This window comes from Hyla sarda, chromosome 12 (genome assembly GCF_029499605.1).
Source record: "Hyla sarda isolate aHylSar1 chromosome 12, aHylSar1.hap1, whole genome shotgun sequence".
In the NCBI taxonomy this organism is placed as follows: domain Eukaryota; kingdom Metazoa; phylum Chordata; class Amphibia; order Anura; family Hylidae; genus Hyla; species Hyla sarda.
Genome location: NC_079200.1, coordinates 79,114,751 through 79,139,400, shown reverse-complemented (window position 1 = coordinate 79,139,400; position 24,650 = coordinate 79,114,751). Strand labels below are relative to the sequence as shown.

The 24,650-nt window shown below is 43.7% G+C and overlaps 1 protein-coding gene across 1 annotated transcript in view; it reads right to left on the bottom strand.

The window, feature by feature from the left end:
* Positions 1 to 24,650, bottom strand: part of ATP9A (ATPase phospholipid transporting 9A (putative)) — a 127,734-nt gene that overhangs the window by 42,801 nt on the left and 60,283 nt on the right. Inside the window, exon 14 of the mRNA XM_056548366.1 lies at positions 18,211 to 18,417. Coding sequence (XP_056404341.1) covers positions 18,211 to 18,417 — 207 coding nt within the window. The remainder of the gene's footprint in view (positions 1 to 18,210; positions 18,418 to 24,650) is intronic.

The following is a 24,650-nucleotide window of genomic DNA, read 5'->3' as shown; positions in this document are numbered from 1 at the left end:
ATTCATATACATGGGACAGTTAACAATCATTCGTCGCATCAGTTTGAACGCTGTCTGATTGGACTCGCCGGACCGGCACCGGACATTGGAATGAGGTGTCTTTCCTGTATTATATGGACGATTCAGGTCCTTCAAATCATGAGCCATTCTTTGTTAGCAGTTCTAGTTTAATAACGGGGTTCCGGTAAGGCTAAGTTCACACGGTGCAACAGAATCCCATTAAAACAAGAGGAATCTGCTGCAACAGAATTTCCGAGCAGAATTTTTCTGCTGGATCCCACCGTGTGGGCGAGGCCTAATGGGGAATTGTTTAGACTTTACCTTAGGGGGCAATACCAAATTTTTGACAGTCTATTGACCAGATAAAAATGCTGTCGTCTGTCATCCAATTTATTTACAAAAAGTGTTCCATAGCCAAAGGTTCCTGTATTGGAAAAAATGTAGTCTTGTCAAAGCCTTCATGCTGTCAGGATTAGAAGCCATCTTGGATGGATCACTGCCGATTTTTGGATAGCAGTTGACAAAACCTACCCTGTGGCAAAGTCGCTATGTAGGCCTTGCCTTAAAAAAAAAAAAAAAAAAAGTTCGAGTTTTCCTTTAACCTCTTTTGGACACAACCCATTTTTGTTTTTTTCTCCTAGACTTTTGTTTCTCCATCCAAAGACTCATAGGAGGGCTTGTTTTTTGCACGACCAATTGTAATTCACACTAACACTTTATTTTCCCATAAAATGTATGGCGTAGCAATAAAAAAAAAAAAATTTTTTATTTTTTTGGGAGGGGTACAAAATTTAGCAACTTTTTTTTTTTTGTTATGTAGTGCACTTTATGGTAAAGCCGACATGTTATCTTTATTCTGTGGATCAATATGATTAAAATGTCAAACTTTTTTGACAAAATAAGTATGCTTAATATGTCCTATTCTGATCCCTATAACTTTTTTATTTGTCTGTATATAGGGCTGTATGAGAACTTATTTTTGTTCTGTGATCTGTAGTTTGTATCGTACCTTTTTTGTTTAGATAGAAAAAACTATAAGATGGAGCACCTCATATGGTGAAACATTTAGGCTAGGTTCAGACTACGGAATCTCCGGGCAGAAAATTTCCGCCCGGAGATTCCGAGTGCGGCCAGCGCTGACTGAATCAGTCGGCGCTAGGACCGCGCGGACACTGCAGTCTCCATTAGACTGCAATGTGTTCCGCGCGGATTTCCGCCTGAAGAAAGAGCAACTCCTTTCTTCAGGCGGAAATTTCCAAGTGGAATTTCCGTTCACAAATTCCGAAGTGTGAATTTGTGAATGGAAACCCATTCACTACACTATACATTTTAACAAGCGGAATTTTCGCCTGCAATTTCAAAGAGGAATTGCAGGCGGAAATTCCGTAGTCTGAACCTAGCCTAAGAGCAAATCACACGCATAAGTCTGATGTGTAGAATGCTCACCTGAGGGGGTTGTGGTGCAGCCACAACACCCAATATCACAGTATATCTCACTCCGGGAAAAGAACATAGGGGACCACTCATGCCGAAATGCCGAAAACTCAAGTTAGGCTGCATTCACATCTCGTTTTTGCAATATGGTTCCCGTATCCGGTTTCAGTGTAAAATCCATATGGAACCATATTGCAAACCGTATGTATAGACATGTCATTGAAAACCATATGCAAAACGTAGCATCCGGTTGTGTACGTTTTGCATCATTTACGGTTTTATTCGTTTTTTTTCCCGTACACAAAACCGTAGTCTACTACGGTTTTATGTCCTGGTGAAAAAACTGATACAACCCGCATACATTTTTTTTTAATAAATGGTGGTCTATGGGAACCGTACTGAACAGTATGTGCGTACGGTTCCATCATGTTTGCACAATACGGTTTTGCAGTTTGCACATGCGCAGTGTACGCCGAAAGTTCTTCCCACTAATAGTACAAGAAGAACTTTATTTAAAGGACAACTGTAGTGGAACAATTTTATATATTCCCGTGTCCGGGCCTCAAAAATAAACAAAATAAACGTATACATACCTTACTACGAGCCCCCGTTGGTCCGGCACAGGCCTCACGGTCCAGCAGTGCTGACCTCATTCCATTTCCTGGAGACGGGGATGCCGCAGAGCCGTCGGCGTATCACTGGCCGCAGCGATGTCCCGCCCCGGCCTGTGATAGGCTGAGCCCACTGTCATGTAAAAAGCCGGCCAGAGCTCCTTACATGACAGTGGGCTCAGCCTATCACAGGCCGGGGCGGGACATCGCTACGGCCGGTGATACACCGACGACTCTGCGGCGTCCCCGTCCCCAGGAAGTGGAATGACGTCAGCACTGCTGGACCGTGAGGCCTCTGCCAGACCAACGGGGGCTCGTAGGAAGGTATGTAGAAGTTTATTTTGTTTATTTTCGAGTCACGGGAATATATAAAAGTGTTCCACTACAGTTGTCCTTTAATTAAAGACAAACATAAAACCGTATCAGTTTTTTTTTAAACTTATTAAACCGTATGCTATTTAAAACCGTACAGAGGTGTATACGGTTGTATATGGTTCGGTCTTGTTTTGAGACATACGTTTTTTTTACAAAGAACCTGATACGGGAACCATATTGCAAAAACGAGATGTGAATGCAGCCTTAGTCGAGAGTAACCAATCGCAACAGAAAAAAACTATACCAATAGAGCTGCACTGACACACACACAGTCTCCAAGAAACAATGAAAGCCACAATAGCATTGACTGGTAAATATGTTTTCAGGGTAAAGACTTCTTCTTCAGAACTCAGAAGGCTGACCTGTGTGTCTAAAAGCGCAGCTCTATTGATATAGTTTTATTATTATTTTTCTGTTATTTTTGTTTTGATGACACTTTTTCATTGCTTTTTATTATTTTATTTCTGACATATGAGGTGTCTGGCTACCATTCACCCATCGGTCCCCTGTGATCGCACTGTGGGGGTCCTATGAGCCCTCTGGCTCCTTCTTTTTGCTTATAGATGCCATGATCAGCTTTGATCATGGCATTGCAACACCATAAATTATGCCATTGTGTAAGAAGTACACAGAAAAAAAAAACACAAAAGAAAGGGATACGCGCCCCTAGTGTAATATGTCAAACAATTTGTAATAAATGATATGTGGATTATCACTCACCATGAGGGCTTGTGCTAAGAGCACAACACATCAGAAGACGTCTGGTTAAATGTGATGGTGGCTTAGATCTGCAACCGTGGCTTGTCCGGAGTCAGCAGCGCTGATTCGGTAGAAAGATGCTCAGAGAAATAAACAAAATTCAAGCTTCTAGGTGCTTATCTGTATCCTGGACAGTGAGGCCGTCATGACTTGGCAGCCTCACTGCCCAGGATACAGATCAGTGCTTAGCAGCTTGAATTTTGTAAATTTCTCTGAGCAATTTCTCTGAGAAGTAGCTCACTACAGCATCATACATTTACAGTGTGTGTCATTAACGGGTTGAAGACCCCTATAAACTGCCAATTTTGGAGGGCCCAGACCACTGTTATTTCTACCTTGGCCTACCGACTATCCCAAGACAATTGTTACGCCGAGCGCTCCGGGTCCCCGCTCCTCCCCGGAGCGCTCGCTTCTCTCTCGCTACCGCAGCGCTCCGGGCAGCTCCACTGACCCGGTGCGCTGCGATACCGTCTCCAGCCGGGATGCGATTCGCGATGCGGGTAGCGCCCGCTCGCGATGCGCATCCCGGCTCCCGTACCTGACTCGCTCTCCGTCTGTCCTGTCCCGGCGCGCGCGGCCCCGCTCCCTAGGGCGCGCGCGCGCCGGGTCTCTGCGATTTAAAGGGCCACTGCGCCGCTGATTGGCGCAGTGGTTCCAATTAGTGTGTTCACCTGTGCACTCCCTATTTATACCTCACTTCCCCTTCACTCCCTTGCCGGATCTTGTTGCCATTGTGCCAGTGAAAGCGTTTCCTTGTGTGTTCCTAGCCTGTGTTCCAGACCTCCTGCCGTTGCCCCCGACTACGATCCTTGCTGCCTGCCCCGACCTTCTGCTACGTCCGACCTTGCTTCTGTCTACTCCCTTGTACCGCGCCTATCTTCAGCAGTCAGAGAGGTTGAGCCGTTGCTAGTGGATACGACCTGGTCACTACCGCCGCAGCAAGACCATCCCGCTTTGCGGCGGGCTTTGGTGAATACCAGTAGTGACTTAGAACCGATCCACTAGCGCGGTCCTCGCCAATCCCTCTCTGGCACAGAGGATCCACTACCTGCCAGCCGGCATCGTGACAACAATGTTGAAGAAGACAGGGATTGGGCATGTTGGATTTTAACTGTCCAATCCTTTTGTTCTGCGAGAGGTCAGCTGCCACCAGAGCTTATCTTACCTATCACCAAAACACAAACACTAAGCCGTTCATGTTTGGAGGAAACCATAGAAACAGTTTCCAGCCAAAAGAGCATTCGGCAGACAGCCGCTTCTGTAAAATAACACGATTTGGCAAAAAAATCATGGTTCAGATCCTTTCACAGATACGTTGCTGAAGTGCCAGTAAGATTTATCATAGTGCCCCTCCCCCACACATTTGTTTAATGCCACGTCAAAATAATTCCTTTAGATTAAAAGGAGGGTGTTCAAATCGGACAATAGTTTATATGTCTCCACTTCCTTCCTGAGCCTGAAAACAATGCAGATGTTTATACAGGATAAAGAACTGCAATTAATGCCACATGTTTCAAGTAAATACATTCGGAGAAATCCAGGAAACACTTCCCGTGTCCCAATAAATTTCTCACTTCATTCTTAATGTGCCCTCCCCCCGACACACAAGTGGAGGCGAAATCTCTGATTATTCATTAGCCTCATTTGAGAGCCAGAGAGGGATTAAAGCTGCAGTTGTATATTCAGATCGGGGAGACCAAAACTTCTATTTCTCTTCCCCTCAAAACTGAGCAGCGGTGTAAAAGTTAATAATGGCACTGAACCTCTGGAGAGCGGGGCTGAACCTGCTGTTGGTACAGAGGTCCAACACTAGAGGACTCTCACGTGTCACTATATTGCAGCCAGCAACATAACCATCAGTGATTATATTGGAATACAGCAAGGGGATGACGATGTATCTTTTGTTGGTCCATTTTAATGTGAAACTCCTTGAGGATGCTGCCATATTAAATTTTTGCATTAAAATTTTTTTTCTATTTGCCATCCACAGAGCCATATCTATATAATTTTTTTGCAGGACCATTTGTACTTTGTAAATAAGATATTTCATTTTACCTTAAAATGTATGACAAAACTAAAAATCTATATTTTGTTTCTACACAGTGCACTTTACCGTATAACTGACATGTCATCTTTATTCAGTAGGTCAGTATTATTACAGTGATACAAAATAACTTCTAATTTGACCCCCTATAACTTTTTTATATAAATTGGCAGTTCTGGCATTTGGTATTTTGTTTTTAATAATGCCATTCATTCACTGTGCAGGGTCAGTAATATTCTATTGTAATAATTCAGAAACATATGCATGCGGCAATACCAAATATGTCTTATACATTTTTTTTTAAATATTTTTTAAAGCATTTTTAGAAATATTTTGTACACTTTTTAAGAAAACTTCATAAGCAATCATTAGATTGCTTATACTGATCAATGCAATGCGATCAGTTCAATTGCCGCTCTGCTAGTACTATCTACCATGGCAAACACAGAGGCTTATGGTGATTGCAAGGCAAGGGGCCTGTCATTTAGACTTTTAAATGCCATGATTGCTGTTGGCCATAGCATTTTAAGGGTTAAACAACTGACATCAGCAGTGGCCACCTGAGGCAGGGCTAATTCTGGTAGCTGAAGAAGAAGTGGGCTCTGACCTGGCCACCCAGCCACTAAAGCACATACTAACAGCAGTGCAGGCCCGGCGGAACCACCAGGCGGACGCTTAGGGGCGGGCAGGTCCGCAGCCGTGGGTGGGGCGGAATAAAGAACCTTTTTTTTTTTTTTTGGTTAGGGGATAAGATGTAAGGGGTTAAAGGGGAGCCACCTTTAGATAGTACTAGAGAGAGAGAGTTGTTGTTTTTTTTTTTTTGTTTGTCCTTCGGAAGGACTTCTGGTCTCACAGCTGAAAATGTGTTACAGTTGTATACAATCCAAAGTAAACTAAACAGCAGCACATATCTGTCTCCTGATTTTACAATGTATCAGTGCAGGTCCAATGTTTCAGCCAAGAATCTACATGGTTAACCTCACAGAGGATTGTCTACACTAGATACAGTTGTAACAAACCATCACCTGTGAATAATATTTGATCAGGACAGGTTTCCAACCTCTGGTAAACAAGAATGTTTGCATTCACTGACAGCAAGCTGAATGTTAGAGTAGGGTGTGACATGTATTAATATTAATTACATTACTATTAATGTATTTACTAAAATCACATTAAACTTACTTGAATATTAATATACAGTGCATTGAGAAAGTTTTCACTTTTTCAAATGTTATTGCTGCCTTGCACTTAAAGGAGAACTCCGGAATATAAAAATTGTCGCCCATCGTGGCGGCAGTAAAAAAAAATAAAGATGTACATACCTTCCTCCGCTCCCCCGGGGCCTCCGGTAACCGTCTCCGGTCTCCGCCGCAATCCTCTTCCTGGTTGCCGGTGGTCGGAGAGTCTTACTGCACTCAGCCAATCACCGGCCGCAGTGAAGTCCCGACTCGGCCGGCCATAGGCTGAGCGGCAGTTTAACGTTTTTGGCCCCGGTCGCAGGTGCCGGTGTAGTGAAGGATTTTGTGTCCTGAAGCGTTCTCACACTGCCGCTCAGCCTATCCCCGGCCGAGTTTGACTTTGCTGCGGCTGGTGATTGACTGAGCGCAGTATGATTCTCCGACCACCGGCAACCAGGAAGTGGATTGCGGTGGATTCCGGAGCCGGTTACCGGAGGCCCCGGGGGAGCAGAGGAAGGTATGTACATCTTTATTTTTTTACTGCCGGCAGTATGGGGGACAATTTTTATATTCCGGAGTTCTCCTTTAAATTAAATAAAAATATCAATAACTCATAATGTGAAAATAGAATTTTAGAAATGTTTGCTAATTTATTAGGAGAAGCTAACATTACCCATGAACATAAGTATTCAAACGCTTTGCTATGACACTTGAAATTTAGCTGTGTCCTCCCAGATATCTGGATCATCTCTTAGATGTTTCTACACCTAGAATGGAGTCACCTATAAATTTAGATTATTGCACTGGATTTGGAAAAACACAGCCCTGTCTGCATAAGGTCTCACAGCTGGCAATGCATATCAGAGCACAGAAGCCTCCATAATTCTTCCACAGAAGAAGTTTTGAACAACCAGGACTCTCCCTAGAGCTGGTCGCCCCATTAACCCCTTAGGGACTCAGACTATTTTCACTTTAAAGGGGTATTCCAGGAATTTTTTTTATTTGACTATGCTACAGGGGCTGTAAAGTTGGTGTAGTTCATAATATAGTGTCTATACCTGTGTGTGACGGTTTTCTCACAATTCTTCTGTGATTTTCACTCCAATATTTATTTTTACCAGCATACAAAATGACTGTTTTCCCAGCTTGCAATGCGGCTGAGACCTGACTCACTAGTCAGCTGATGACAGGGAGCCTGTCTGCTTCAATGGGTGGAGCGATCGCTTGGTGGGAGAGAGATCTGCAACAACTGTAGGCACCCTGATTTGAATGGATGCAGCTCATTTATGTTTCAATGGGTGGGTAGCTGATGTGTGGGAGGGAGGAAGTTGGCATTGTGGGATTTGTAGTCAAAAAAAGAAAAGTCAAACAGGAAATAGCAGTTCACAAAAAGCTAGCCACAGTGTTATGGTAATCTCACAACATAGCCATTTAGCCCCAAGACAAGCGCAGAGCCTTCCTAAGCATGTCCATTACTGTCTGCCAGGTACGTACTAAAATCACCTTATGCTGGATAACCCCTTTAAGGACTCAGCAAATTTTAGTTTTTGCATTTTAGTTTTCCTCCTTCCCTTCTAAAAATCATAACGTGTAAAATTTTGCACCTACAGACCCATATAAGGCCTTGTTTTTCGCGGTACCAATTGTACTTTGGAATGACATCACTTTGTAAAACACCATTTTGTAAATTTTGGGGGCTCCCGTTTCTACACAGTGTACTTTTTGGTAAAAATCACACCTTATCTTTAGTCTGTAGGTCCATACGGTTACAAGGATACCAAATTTATATAGGTTTTATTTTATTTTAATACTTTAAAAAAATGCACCAAAATTAGTATGTTTAAAATTGGCATCTTCTGACCCCTATAACTTTTTTTTTCCGTGTATGGGGCGGTATGAGGGCTAATTTTTTGCGCCGTCATCTGTAGTTGTTATCTATGGTATTTTTGTTTTGATGGGACTTTTTGATCACTTTTTATTAATATTTTTATGGTATATGAAGTGACCAAAAATGCACAATTTTGAACTTTGGTATTTTTTTTACATGTACGCCATCGTCCATGCGGATTAGCTTATCTTATATTGTAAAAGTTTGGACATTTATGCACGCAGCGATACCACATATGATTATTTTTATTCTTTATTACATTATGTATTTATTTTTAAGGGGGCTAAAACATGCAATCTTCTGATTGCATACACTGTGAAATTTATGCCATTGCATAGCATTGGTCAGTGTAACCAGCGCTCTGCTGCTCTAGCCTGCTGCGCAGGCATGGAGCAGTAGATCACCAATCGGACGACGGAGAGGCAGGTGAGGACCCTCACGTCGTCTGGTAAGCTGATCGGGACATCGCGATTTTGTCGTGATAGTCCCGATCAGCTCCGCTGAGCTGACTGGATTCTTTTACTTTCACTTTAGAAGCTGTGATCAACTTTTATTTTGGCATCTAAAGGGTTAATGCCAGGCATCGGCCCAATTGCCCGTAGCAACCGGGACCCACCTGGAACAGGGCGTACAGGTATGCCCCGAGTCCTTAAGGATTGGGGATGCAAAGCGTATGCATATGCCCTGCACCCCCAAGAGGTTAAACTAAGTAATAAGGGAGAAGGGCGGCCTTGGTAACAGGGGTAACCAAGAACCCAATTGTCACTCTGGCCGAGATCCAATGATCCTGTGTGCAGATGGGGGAAAATTTTAAGGTCAAGCATTACTGCAGCCTCCACCAATCTGGGCTTTATGGCAGACACATGAAAGATGCCTGGTGTTTGCAAGAAAGCACCTAAAGGACTCTCAGACTGAGAAACAAGATTCTCTGGTCTAATAAAAAAAAACTAAAAAGTTTTTGCCCTCAATTCTATGTGTCCTGTCTGGAGGAAACCAGGCACCCACCGCTCATCACCTGCCCAATACCATCTCTACAGTGAAGCATTGTGGTGGCAGCATCATGCTGTGGGGGTGTTTTTCAGCAACAAGGACAGGGAGACTGGTCAGGGTTGAGAGAAAGCTGAATGGGGCAAAGTACAAAGATAATTTTTTATTTTAATGTAAATCTGATCTAAGGTGCTCTGGACCTCAGGCTGGGGCAAACGTCTCACTTTCCAACAAGACAATGAACCTAAACACAAATCCAGATGTGTAAACCTTGTGGCATCATACTCAAAAAGACTAGAGGCTGTAATCACTGCCAAATGGGCTTCAACTAAGTCCTGAGTAAAGGGTCTGAATACTTATATCAGTGCAAAATGTTAGTTTTTCCTTTTCAGCAAATTAGCAAAGATTTGTAACATTCTGTTGACTTTGTCATTATGGGGTATTGAAAAATGTGAATGTATTTTTATTTTAGCACAAGGCCACAACATAACAAAATGTGAAAATAGCGAGAGGGTCTGAAAACTTTCTGAATGCACTGTAGGCACAGAGGATAATAAACGATGACGTTGGTTAATTCAGTTTTAGTGTCGTCCAGCAGGGCTGTCACATGAAAACGCAGAATGAATGAGATTCCTTGGGTGGAATAACACAGCAGCTGAAGGACGGAAAGTTCTGCAGCCCCTTATCTGCCATCTACTTGTATCCGTTTACTGTAGCAGCGGACACCTCTGCCCGGGGGGCTGTAACAGATAGCTCAGGACAGGGGCTTCTCAGAGGAAACAAATTTAGGAAATCCTGCATTCTGTCTCAGGAAATTAATTTTATGCCAACTGGTAAAAATGCGAGGGTAAGAAGAGACAGAATAAACAATTTCTTACTTAATTCAGATCTCACCTTCCTGGATATGGTAATAGACAAACAGCGGAGACCTCCTCTAAAGTCTCTACAGACACAGACTATGAGGCGGAGGAGTTATAATGCAAAGAACTGGAATCCTCACATTTATACTGTGCTGGTTGGGTTAATATCCCAGAGGAAATAATATAATACACAGGAGACCATGGGAAATGACCCCCTGCACTTTATTGTTTCCTATAGGAATGGTGGCTTTACAGTGTTGAGCGTGAATATTCGAAATGCTAATTTTTACCGCGAATATCGGCACTTGGCGATTTCGCAAATACTTTGACTATAGTGATATATATTCGTAATGATGAATATTCATTTTATTTTTTTGTGAATATGCGGAAATATGCAAATATTTGCAAAATTCGGCACTTCCAGTCAGATGACATTGATCCCTCTCTTCTTTTAGGTGAAAGATATACCGTATTTATCGGGGTATACCACGCACGCCGGAGGCCTGGAGCAGCGCGGACCCGACTCAGGTAATTATGCCACCGAGGATGGGGGGAGGCAACGGGCAGTGGCGCCGATAGCCAGGGGGTGAGAAGGGCCGGCAGCAGGGCTCTAGACCCCAGGGAAGGCAGGGGGAGAGAAGCGGGCAGCGACGGCCTCTCTCCCCCTGCCTTTCCTGGGGCGGTATCGGCGTATAACATGCACATAGACTTTAGGCAAAAAATTTTAGCCTAAAAAGTGCGTGTTATACGCCGATAAATACAGTAATCGCGCATGCGCACTATGTGAATTTCATTACAAATTTTCATATGGGGAAAAAAAAAGAGAACAAACATAGCAAATATGCGAATTTCGAAAATTCGAATATGGCCCCTGCCGTTCATCACTACTTTTTACATGTGCATTTTTGTTTGGTTTTTGCTGCATATTTGCCTACTATTAAAGGGGTTATCCAGGAAAAAACTTTTTTTTATATATCAACTGGCTCCAGAAAGTTAAAGGGGTATTCCAGTCCAAAACTTTTTTATATATATCAACTGGCTCCGGAAAGTTAACAGATTTGTAAATTACTTCTGTTAAAAAATCTTAATCCTTCCAATAGTTATTAGCTTCTGAAGTTGAGTTGTTGTTTTCTGTCTAACTGCTCTCTGATGACTCACGTCCCGGGAGCTGTGCAGTTCCTATGGGGATATTCTCCCATCATGCACAGCTCCCGGGACGTGACATCATCATTGAGCAGTTAGACAGAAAACTTCAGAAGCTAATAACTATTGGAAGGATTAAAATTTTTTAATAGAAGTAATTTACAAATCTGTTTAACTTTCCGGAGCCAGTTGATATATATATAAAAAAAGGTTTTGCCTGGAATACCCCTTTAAACAGATTTGTAAATTACTTCTATTAAAAAATCTTAATCCTTTCAGTACTTATGAGCTTCTGAAGTTAAGGTTGTTCTTTTCTGTCTAAGTGCTCTCTGATGACACGTGTATCGGGAACCGCCCAGTTCAGAAGCAAATCCTCATAGCAAACCTCTTCTAAACTGGGCATTTCCCTAGACAGGTGTCATCAGAGAGCACTTAGACAGAAAAGAACAACCTTAACTTCAGAAGCTCATAAGTACTGAAAGGATTAAGATTTTTTAATAGAAGTAATTTACAAATCTGTTTAACTTTCTGGAGCCAGTTGATATATATAAAAAAGTTTTTGCCAGGAATACCCCTTTAATCTTTTAGTCTTGCATCATAGAAATCATGTGCTCCCTTGTTTGATTCATGAAGTATATAGGTATGAGGTCATATGAAAGATACTATTTTATGTATCTGTATTAACCACTTAAGGACCAAAGACATTCTGGAACATCCCCGCACCCTGGGCTTTAAGGACCAAGGACGTTCCAGAACGTCCTGGTGTTTCTCGTCCCTGCCGCGCGCCGGGCAGAGATCGGAAGCGGATCCCTGCTGAAATCCTTCAGCAGGGATCCAGGGCAAACGCTGAGGGGGGCAATGTCTGCCCCCCATGTCGGCGATCGCCGCAAATGGCTGGCAAAATCGTGCCAGCGATTTGCGGCGATACCGGGCTGATCAGGTCTCTGGGACCAGACCGCCCGGTAATTTTGCATGATCCCGGTTGTCACAGACAGCCAGGACCATGCTGAAGTATAGGAGCGAGGTGGCAAGCCTGCCACCTCCTCCTATCCCCTGCGATTCCTCGGTTAGCTAACCGACCAATCGCAGAGGTGGGGGGGGGGGGGCGGTTACTTCCTCCCGTCCTGCCCAGCCCCTGGAAGTCCGGACAGAGCGGGAGAAAGACCGGAGGATGTGGCGGGGGACGGGGGAGTGCTGGGGCCCGGCCCCAGTACTTACCTTGTCCCTGAAGACCCGGATCCCGGCGATGAAGACGGCAGCGGCGGCGACAGGTGAGTTCCTCTTCAGCCGCGGTTGGGCCCTTTACAGCAATGCACGTCACCGTAAAGCAACATGCATTGCTGTAATGGGACCGTGTATACTGCAACACCCAGCATGCCCAGACAGCCCTTGGTGTCTGGGCATGCTGGGAGTTGCAGTTTTGCAACATCTGGAGGTCCACAGTTTGGAGACCACTGTGCCCTTCCAGATGTTCCAAAACTACACATCCTCTGCATGACCTTACTGTCCAGGCATGCTGGGAGTTGTAGTTCTGTAACATCTGGCCCTTCAGAACTACAACTCCCAGCATGCCTGGACAGTTTTGGCATACTGGGAGTTGTAGTTTTGCAACATCTGGAGGGCTACAGCTTGGACACCACTACACAGTGGTCCCCAAACTGTTCTCCTCCAGCTGTTGCGTAACCACTACTCCCAATATGCCCTTCGCCTGTCTGGGCATGCTGGGAGTTGTAGTTTTGCAACAACTGGAGGCACACTGGTTGGGAAACATTTTCTGTTTCCTAACTCGGTGTTTCCCAACCCGTGTGCCTCCAGCTGTTGCAAAACTATAACTACCAGCATGCACTGATAGACCGTGCATGCTGGAAGTTATAGTTTTGCAACAGCTGGAGGTCCTGTCCCCCCTGGGAATGTACAGGGTACATTCACATGGACAGGGGGCTTACAGTGAATGTCAGGCTGCAGGTTTGTGATGCAGCAAATTTTGCGTGGCAGCTCAAACTCGCAGCGGGAAACTCGCTGTAATCCCCCGCCCTTGTGACTATACCCTAAAAACACTACACTAACACAAAATAAAATAAGTAAAAAACACTACATATACACATACCCCTACACAGCCCCCCTCCCCAATAAAAATGAAAAAACGTCTGGTACGCCACTGTTTCCAAAATGGAGCCTCCAGCTGTTGCAAAACAACAACTCCCAGTATTGCCGGACAGCCGTTGGCTGTCCAACAACTCCCAGTATTGCCGGACAGCCGTTGGCTGTTTTGCAACAGCTGGAGGCACCCTGTTTGGGAATCACTGGCGTAGAATACCCCTATGTCCACCCCTATGCAAATCCCTAATTCAGGCCTCAAATGTGCATGGCGTATTTCAAGGCAACAGTTTAGGGCCACATATGGGGTATCGCCGTACTCGGGAGAAATTGCCTTACAAATTTTGGGGGGCTTTTTCTCCTTTCACCCCTTATGAAAAGGTGAAGTTGGGGTCTACACCAGCTTGTTAGTGTAAAAAAATAAATTTTTTTACACTAACATGCTGGTGTTGCCCTATACTTTTCATTTTCACAAGAGGTAAAAGGGAAAAAAGCCCCCCAAAATTTGTAATGCAATTTCTCCCGACTACGGAGATATCCCATATGTGGACGCAAAGTGCTCTGGGGGCGCACAACAAGGCCCAGAAGGGAGAGTGCACCATGTACATTTGAGGTGATTTGCACAGGGGTGGCTGATTGTTACAGCGGTTTTGACAAACGCAAAAAAAACAAAACCCCACATGTGACCCCATTTCGGAAACTACACCCCTCACGGAATGTAATGAGGGGTGCAGTGAGAATTTACACCCCACAGGTGTCTGACAGATCTTTGGAACAGTGGGCTGTGCAAATTAAAAATTTTGTACTGCCCACTGTTCCAAAAATCTGACAGACCCCAGTGGGGGGTAAATGCTCACTGTACCCCTTGTTACGTTCCTCAAGGGGTCTACATTCCAAAATGGTATGCCATGTGGGGGTTATTTTGCTGTCCTGGCACCATAGGGGCTTCCTAAATGCGACATGTCCCCCCCATTTCAGCAAAGTTTGCAAATGTGACTCCTTCTCTTCTGAGCAATGTGGCGCCCCTGCAGTGCGCTTGACGTCCACTTATGGGGTACCTCCATACTCAGAAGAGATGGGGTTACAAATTTTGGGGGGTCTTTTCTGCTATTAACCCTTGCAAAAATGTGAAATTTGGGGGGAAACCCCTGTGGGGTATTAAAGTTCACTTTACCCCTTGTTACTTTCCCCAAGGGGTCTAGTTTCCAAAATGGTATGCCATGTGTTTTTTTTTTTTGCTGTCCTGGCACCATAGGGGCTTCCTAAATGCGGCATGCCCCCAGAGCAAAATTTGCTTCCAAAAAGCCAAAATGTGACTCCTTCTCTTCTGAGACCTGTAGTGCACCAGCAGACCACTTTTCACCCCCATATGGGGTGTTTTCTGAATCGGGAGAAATTGGGCTTCAAATTTTGGGGGGTAATTTCTGCTTTAACCCTTTGTAAAAATGTTAAATGTTTGGGAAACCAAGCATTTTCGCGAAAAATTTTTTTTTTAACATATGCAAAAGTCGTGAAACCCCTGTGGGGTATTAAGGTTCACTTTACCCCTTGTTACGTTCCCCAAGGGGTATAGTTTCCAAAATATAATCCCATGTGTTTTTTTTTTTGCTGTCCAGGCACCATAGGGGCTTCCTAAATGCGGCATGCCCCCAGAGCAAAATTTGCTTCCAAAAAGCCAAATGTGACTACTCCTCTTCTGAGACCTGTAGTGCGCCAGCAGAGCACTTTTCACCATCATATGGGGTGTTTTCTGAATCGGGAGAAATTTGGCTTCAAATTTTGGGGGGTATTTTCTGCTATTACCCTTTTTAAAAATGTAAAATTTTTGGGAAAACAAAATTCTTTTTACATTTGCAAAAGTCATGAATCACCTGTGGGGTATTAAGGTTCACTTTACCCCTTGTACGTTCCCCGAGGGGTCTAGTTTCCAAAATGGTATGCCATGTGATTTGTTTTTTTTTTGCTGTTTTGACACCATAGGGGCTTCCTAAAGGTGACATGCCCTTCAAAAACCATTTCAGAAAAATGTTCTCTCCAAAATCCCCTTTTCGCTCCTTCGCTTCTGAGCCCTCTACTGCACCCGCCAAATAATTTACATAGACATATGAGGTATGTGCTTACTCGAGAGAAATTGGGCTACAAATACCAGTAAACATTTTCTCCTTTTACCCCTTGCAAAAATTCAAAAATTTGGTCTACAAGAACATGCAAGTGTAAAAAATTAAGATTTTGAATTTTCTCCTTCACTTTGCTGCTATTCCTGTGAAACACCTAAAGGGTTAAAACACTTACTGAATGTCATTTTGAATACTTTGGAGGTGCAGTTTTTATAATGGGGTCTTTTATGGGGTATTTCTAATATGAAGACCCTTCAAATCCACTTCAAAACTGAACTGGTCACTGAAAAATAGTGAGTTTGAAAATTTTGTGAAAAATTAGAAAATTGCTGCTGACCTTTGAAGCCCTCTGGTGTCTTCCAAAAGTAAAAACTCATCAATTTTATGATGCCAACATAAAGTCCAAAATTATTTTGAATATCCATTTTCCTTACAAGCAGAGAGCTTCAAAGTTAGAAAAATGCTAAATTTTCCTTTTTCTTCATCAAATTTTGGGATTTTTCACCATGAAATGATGCAAGTTACCACAAAATTTTACCACCATGTTAAAGTAGAATATGTCACGAAAAAACAGACTCGGAATCAGAATGATACGTAAAAGCATCCCAGAGTTATTAATGTTTAAAGTGACAGTGGTCAGATGTGCAAAAAACGCTCTGGTCCTAAGGTGTAAAATGGCCTGGTCCTTAAGGGGTTAAAGGGGTACTCTGGTGAAATATATATATATCTTTTATTTATTTTTCAAATCAATTGGTTCCAGAAAGTTAAACAGATTTGTAAAATACTTCTGTATAAAAATCTTATTCCTTTCAGTACTTATCAGTTGCTGTATACTACAGAGGAAGTTGTGTAGTTCTTTTCAGTCTGACCACAGTACTCTCTGCTGACACCTCTGTCCATGTCAGCAACTGTCCAGAGCAGGAGCAAATCCCCATAGCAAACCTCTCCTGCTCTGAACAGTTTCTGACATGGACAGAGGTGTCAGCAGAGAGCACTGTGGTCAGACAGAAAAGAAATTAAAAAAGAAAAGAACTTCCTCTGGAGAATACAGCAGCTGATAAGTACTGGAAGGATTACAATTTTTTAGTAGAAGTGATTTACAAATCTATCACCGAAATACACCAAAATATAACCTTTATTACAGATCAATAAAAATACATATTTGTTCAAAACCATAAAAAAGAAAGAAAACAAACAACACACAAAATGCGTAGTTGTGCTGCTGACGGCCCTATGGAGGGGCACAGCAGACTTATGTACAGAATGGATCAATTACAGTACAACAGGTAAGTATCACCACCTAACCAGGATATGGGGATAAGGTAGGGGAAGGAGGGAAGGGAACTGATAGAGGGGAGGACAAGGCTGGAGAATGGCCCCTACCTGATACACCCTACCCTATAGCCCTGACTCTAAATCCTGAGCCTAGGTGGGGTGGACGCCCTCCATTTGTTTATAAAGCTTCCAGACATAACCAATTTTTACTAGGGAGCAACTCAACTGTTTCAACCAGTGTTTCCCAACTAGTACGCCTCCAGCTGTTGCAAAACTGCAACCCCCAGCATGCCCGGACAGCCTTTGGCTGTCCAGGCATGCTGGGAGTTGTAGTTTTGCAACAGCTGGAGGTGCACTAGTTGGGAAACACTGGTCTAGGGTAGAGTTTCCCAACCAGTGTGCCTCCAGCTGTTGCAAAACTACAACTCAAGGACAGCCAAAGGCATTGTGTAAAAAAGAAGAGTTGTCTTCCAGGTGATATTTTCCCCATGTTTTTATGTATATAATTAATTTTTTTTTCATCATTTGTTCACTTATTTATATATTTATCTAAATCATAAAAATACCCATCTATTATTATGACTGCCAGGGGGGGGGGAATAGGTGTCACATAAGTGTGCATATATTACACATTTCTTTGTGTCGGAACAAAATTTGTAATGTAGAGAATTGTCACAAATTGCTACAGTGTAGAAACTGTATTGTAACAGCAAATGCTTCATGTTCACACTGTGCAAACATTTTACAGCAGTTGTTAAATGAAAAACATTTACTACCTTTACAGACTGGGACCCCCAATGATCGCTAAAATGGGGTCCCAAGCCTCTCATTCCTCTTTACTTTACGATCACAGTTAGGAGGCCTTTTGAGTGGTGTGGTGGTCCCACATGCACCGTGCCGATCCATTAAGTGTTTATGGGATATCCAAACACAGCTTGGCTGTTTCCATCGGCCCCCGTAGAAATGAATAAAGCAGCAGGGCACAAGAGGGGACCACCTCTTTGTTAAAGCTCCTTTTAACTGGCATCACATAATAGGCAGGAACGGGTGATCAGGACTACCTTAGTGATTGGTGGGGGTCCCACAACCACACCACCAGGTTAGGACAGATCCCATTGACTTAAATAGGGTCCGATGGTGATCTGGTAGTTTAGCGGAGAGAAGAAAAAAAATACATTTTTTCTCTGCTAAGCTTCCGTGCCTCCGATGGGCTGGCCAAGGAAGATTTATTCTGACTGCCATATTTGGAGTCGGGAAGGAATTTTTACCTCTAGTATGAGGGTTTTTTTTGCCTTCCTCTGGATTAACTCAGTAGGGATTCATTAGGGATATAGGTTGAACTTGAAGGACTCTGGTCTTTTTTCAAGCTTATGAACTATGTTACTATGTTACGGAGCTAAATGGCAATGTGAAAGAGGCCTTATTATGAAAGGTGACTTTACCTCATCAGGGCTGGATGCCTGGTAAACCCGGCAGGAATCCTCAAATTGTCTCTCTGCCTCAGCCTGGTCGGTCACACCGTTGGACTCATAGGAGGGGGTGACATTGTGGCAGAGGGCAATCCCTTTTACAGCTTCATACACACGGCTGCTCATCGTCTTCCTCACTTTGGTGGTGGTGCCTTTCTGCGCTGGAGGATCTTGAGACGGCTGCAGGGAAGAAGATGATATAAGAACAAGTATGACATGGCTAGATCCTGGCCAGTTAATGACTCAAGGGGAACACACCATAAAATATGCATTTCTGGAAGGCTTTGGTCCATCAAAATCATTCTACATTCTAAAATTATTCTACAATTTATCCAAATAATGATTCTAAGGCTGGGTTCAATATTCTAGACGGGGATTCAGAGGGCAGCCGACTCCAACTAAATCAGTATGCGCGAATACCATGTGGACATTACCATTACCATAGAAGGCAATGTATTCAAGCGTATTCCACCGAAAGAATAACCAAGATCGTCCTTTCTAAGGAGAGGCATATATGTATTGTAGGGTCCGTTCTGATGAGGTCATCTTACTGTGGTGGGATGCACACAATTTGCTCAAAGGTTATGCAAAAAACCTCATCTTTTCTCAGAACAATAATAAAATTCTAAATCATTCATATTTTACATATAACTTTACATTTGCAGGAGGCTGCTGTCATTTTTGTGCACTAATAGGGATGATCTATTGTTTAAATCAGATCTTTACTTTAGAATATTAAAACATTTTAAAGAATTTTTGGGGATGTTTCTTTCTATTTTTCCATTTCACTATCTTAAAAATATAATCATCCTTAAACAGAATGTATCAACAAGATTTGTTACCCTAACAAGAGGCAGATACCGAAACATATTTTCTGATTTCAATTTCTTCCATTAATTTTTTTTAGTACATTATTATGAGAGCAACCATGTTGCCGGAGCTTTTTTTTTTTTTTTTTTTTTTTTTTTTAAACTGAATTTATAGATATTCTTTACAACAGGACCCATGGACATAGAAAACAATAGACTTGACATGTTCTATTCAGACGAATTGGAGATGGCACTGGGCATTCTCTGTGACCTTATAGAGGTAATTCTCATGCACCAGACTGGATCAAGATGCCTCCTGGAGTGATCAATGAAAGTAACTGTACTGTAATCACTATATTGTCACTTTATTGGCGAAGAATATTTGTTATATTGGTGCCTATACATTGGTAGCATTTCCCCTTCCTGGCTAAAAAGTGAGGGTATGCCTGTTCCGAACTATGTGATCAAGTGTTATATGTTCCACGTATTAACTTCTCATTTTTATGGTATGGTTTAAGGGACCTTTACACTATAATAATGTGAAATAATGTTCCCAATACATTAATGTACATTGTCCTGTATAAACAGGGAATTTGTGGTCTACAATCCAGCAATGGTTTGCCTGGCCCAGCCTGCTCGATAATTGAGTCATACAAAGGTTCATCAAACAAAGCACCGATCTACAAGATCACTGTCTATTAGGACCTGCTTAGCCCTTCTGTTTTTCTGCACTATAGGGTGGGGGTGATATAGTATGTGGGTTTATGTGCCAGGACTACTTTCTAGTCCCAGTGTGGACTGTAAGACTATGTTCACATGTTGGAATTTCCATGCAGAATTCTGCAAGGAGATTCCACTGCAGCAGAGTCCCGTTGAATTCAGTGGGATTCTGCTGCGCTGTGCACAAGGCGGAATTTCCGATTTCAGTGTCCGCAGAAAGAATCAACCTGTCCATTCTTTCTGCAGACTCCGCACGGAATGCATTGCCATCTATGACAGCACATTTTCATGTGGTCCTAGCACTGTCACGTGATGCCGGCACACGCAGCCTGGCAAATGTCCACACGGAAATTTTTCCGACATCTGAACATAGCCTAAGAGTGCGTTCACACATTCTGTTTTTAGTTGCAATTATTTAGCCAGAAATGGATTTGAAAAGTCTCAGTGTTTCCTTTGTACGTGATTCATTACTGGCTTTGTACTTAAAAATTGCAACTACAAATCTGAACATGTGAACACACAATGTGTGTGATGGATTTTGGAACAAACTATGTCAACAGTTCAGGGGTGTGGAAATTTTATAAAAAACTACTTGTCCACGGGACTAAAATGGAGCAAAATCTACTTGTCCCTCATGACGATCCACTTGTCCGGCCAATTTTCGTTTTTACACTCTCGTTTTTTCCTCCTCGCCCTATAATAGCCATAACTACCTACTATAATGATATCTTTTAATTTTTCAATAACATATTCTCCGAACCAAAAATATATATATATTAAGGGAAGTGAAATTGAAATAGTAAAAGATAATTTAGCAGATTTGGTGGTTTTTCTTTTCTGCGCCATTTACCTTGTGGTTGAGATAACATGTTAGTTTTATACTTTAGGCGCCTGATTACAGCGATACCAGATTTGTATCGTTTACATCATGTTTTACTAATTCTGGACTTTTTCTAATTTTTTTAATTGCCATTCTAAAAATTGCAAATCTGTGGTTTGGTATTTTTTTACATTTACCGTACGGGATACATAATGTTATATTTTCATAGGTTGTACAATTACGCACGAAGCGATACCAAATATGTTTATTTTTATTATGTTTGCATGTTTTTATATAGGGAAAGGGGGTGATTTGAACTTTTAACATGGAAGGGGTTAATGCAGCGGTCTTCAAACTGTGGCCCTCCAGATGTTGCAAAACTACAACTCTCAGCATGCCCGGACAGCCAACGGCTGTCCTGGTATGCTGGGAATTGTAGTTTTGTAACATCTGGAGGGGCACAGTTTGAAGACCACTAGGTTAATGTGTGTCTTTCAAACTTTTATTAAAACTTTATTTTATTTTATTTATTTATTTTTTTACACTTTATTACACTTATATGAGAAATCATTAAATTCCTCAGACAGATGAATAGATTCTATTGAACTCTATTAATCTGTGTGCTCTCTGATCCATTGATAGAGCCTGGTCCAGCCAGGCTCTATCAATGACAGAGCGGGACAGCAGGAAGCAGAGGTAAGTCCTCCGGCTACCTCCATAGTGGATCGCCCCCCTGCGATCGCGCTGCGGGGGGGCGATTCACCCCACTAGCCCACCAGGGAGCATTCACATGTCCCTTTAGACGCCGCTGTATCTAAAGGGTTAATAGCCAGCCGCGGCGATCGGCGCATGCTGGCTCTTAGCGGAGGCCCCCGGCTACTGAGAACAGCCGGGGGCTGCAGAGTATGGAGCGGGCAGGAATCCTGAGCCCGCTCCATACATACTGCAGAGCACCGCAAGCATCTCCCTGTGCAGACGTGCCTCCTCCCCTCAGCTCTCCGAAGCTACAGCTGGGGGGAGTGAAGGCAGAGAACGCAGGTCTGCACGGGGAGCAAGAAGCCACGCCCCCTCATCTCCCCCCCGCACGTCTGCAGAGCAAGAAGCCACACCCCCTCATCTCCCCCCGCACGTCTGCAGAGCAAGAAGCCATGCCCCCTCATCTCCCCCCGCACGTCTGCAGAGCAAGAAGCCATGCCCCCTCATCTCCCCCCCGCACGTCTGCAGAGCAAGAAGCCATGCCCCCTCATCTCCCCCCCGCACGTCTGCAGAGCAAGAAGCCATGCCCCCTCATCTCCCCCCGCACGTCTGCAGAGCAAGAAGCCACGCCCCCTCATCTCCCCCCGCACGTCTGCAGAGCAAGAAGCCATGCCCCCTCATCTCCCCCCGCACGTCTGCAGAGCAAGAAGCCACGCCCCCTCATCCCCCCCCCCCCGCACGTCTGCAGAGGAGGGGAGAGAAGACACATACACAGCTTCTCTGCTCCCCTGCTCTGCTTCAGAGGACACAGGCTGCAGAGTATGGAGCGGGCAGGAGTCAGGAGCCCGCTCCATACAGACTGCAGATCCGCCGCACTTGTCAAGTCCGGCCCTGCTTGCCCGAAGCCGGGCTAAGGGCCGGACAAATTCACCTGCCCGGCGCCCAAAACTGCTAGTCCCGGGCGTCGAGCGATAGAAATTCCACATCCCTGCAGTTCGTAAAGGGGTACTCTGCCTCTAGACATCTTACATTGGACAAGATGTCTAATCGCAGGGTTCCCACCCCTGGGGACCCCCGTGATCTCGGCTGCGGCATCCCAGACATCCGGTGTACGAAGCGAACTTAATTCCGTGCCGGATGACTGGCGATGCAGGACAGAGGCCAATGATTTCACGGTATCACCCCGCTTGGGACATCACGGCCATGCCCCGCTCGTTACGGCCATGCCCCCTCAATGCAAGTCTATGGGAGGGGGCGTCATGCCCCTTCCCATAGACTTGCATTGAGGGGACATGGCTGGGACTTCACGAGCCTCTGGCACTGCACCCGATTCTCTAACTGAACGTCGGGTGCAGCAGTGATAGGGGATTAGATGTCTAGGGGTGGAGTACCCCTTTAAGATGGAGCAATCAGTATAAAGCATTTGGCTCAACTCATGCCTTCTAGATGCGTCCCTTTCTTAGGACAACTGATGTACTCCAGTATTATGTTCCATAACGTAAGTTTTTCTAAAGATGACAGCTATTCTTTTTGATGCCCCAATACACATGTAGATTTGGGTGAGCGTGCATGTTTCCAATGGGGTGGGAGACAAAGAAGTTCACCCAAATTCTAGGAGCCAAGTGTGCATGTGTTTTTAATAGGCTGAGAAGAGAAAACTGCTGCCAAAAAAGATTCAGCATTTTCCATCCATCTCTTCCCCAACATCATGTGTTGGGGGACAATCAGGTTGTCCCCATACATATTAGGCAATTGGCCTTTGTTGGAAATCTGTGGGTTCAGCTGACGTGTATGGGGACCGTAAGTTATGTTAAACCATTATCCAGTGCATTTTGTTTGATAGATGTGCCATGTATCTTTAGATTGTAAGCTCATCTGTACAGGGCTTTCTCCTTTACATAGATCTAGTCATCCCTGAACCAAACAGTGCTGCAGTTAAAGGGCCACACACCGCAAGATATCTGCAACAACTCAGATTAAACTTTATTGTTGTTGCAGATATCATGTTCTTTGCCGCTCACAGTTTCTTGTACAATAACAGATTAAATGCGATATTTGGATAAATTACATAACATTTTTACAGACTTATGAATATTGCTGTTCCGCTGTTGGCGCATATACCACTATTACCTGTGGTGCATTGTGTAAACTGCTTAGTTGGTACCCATAAAATATAATTCACAAGACTATGAAATAAATGCCTCCTCGGTGGCGGCAGGAGCCGGATCAAATGTTCATAATAAAGCTGTCAGGTTATACGCTGCATTAGAAACACATTGTGTGAGTGAGTGACCCTCCAGTCAGGAGCCGCACAGTCCTTTATGGATATGATTAATGGAAATGTAAAGCAGATGTTGGTAGTGGGGCTGCCCAACGCGTTTCTGTGAGACATTTTTTGGACTATTTTTAGTTTTCTCCTAGTGTAATTAGACAATTACTTCATTAGGCTGGTCACACAGCGGACACTGGACCGCGCTTCCTGATCTGTTAACCTTTGGTGTCAGGAGGAGCACGAAAAAGTTTCCCTTCCAGGTCAAAAGGTGACGGAATGGAAATAGTAATGGAAGCCATGAATCAGATCTACAGTGGAAGGAAATGCTTCTCATTACACAGAACAGAATCAGCCTCTTAATTCACTTGTCAACAGCCCAACAAAATTGGGGGGTCCAAGATGGCGGATGTGTAATAAGCAGCCCACCGCTCTCTGGTTACACATAAATCTTGTTCTTCTCACGTCCTGTTGTCCAATACCTTTCATGTGAATTATTACTGTGTTTCATCATACAGCGCACTTGGGGCGGCCCACATAGGCTTAACTGCAGCTCATGGGCTGACGCCGATGGAACCATTTATAATACAGACGTGTCAGACTGGACTGCTTGATGTGAAGCTCCTCACGTTCATTATACCCACACAATGCAAGCTAACCGAACACGAGGCCTCCCATTCAGGCAGGTATGAAAAATGAAAAAATAACAAAGGGGAGGTTTATCACTGTGTGTTTAGCTACACTTGTTATGTGTATGTATGGTTAATTTATCGAAAGTCGCACACGCTGTGATAAATTTGACACACGTGCACGTGTGGGATTTTTGCTTCTGTAAAGTTGTTGTAAGCAAGTTTTGTAAGAGAATAGATTGTTGGTATTGGTTTGGGACATTTTGAGTTGCCTGCCACAAAATTTGCGACATTTGGAGAAAAGTCACACGTGATAACTTCACAACCGCTGCAAAGTCAAAGGGAAAAATAGTCAAAGTAAGCAACCACTGACGTCCCAAATTTGCACCTTTTTTTACACACCAAAAGACGGGTAAAATGTTTGATCGAGTACAGCAAGCACTAGTCAGGCTCTGTTCATACTATGCACT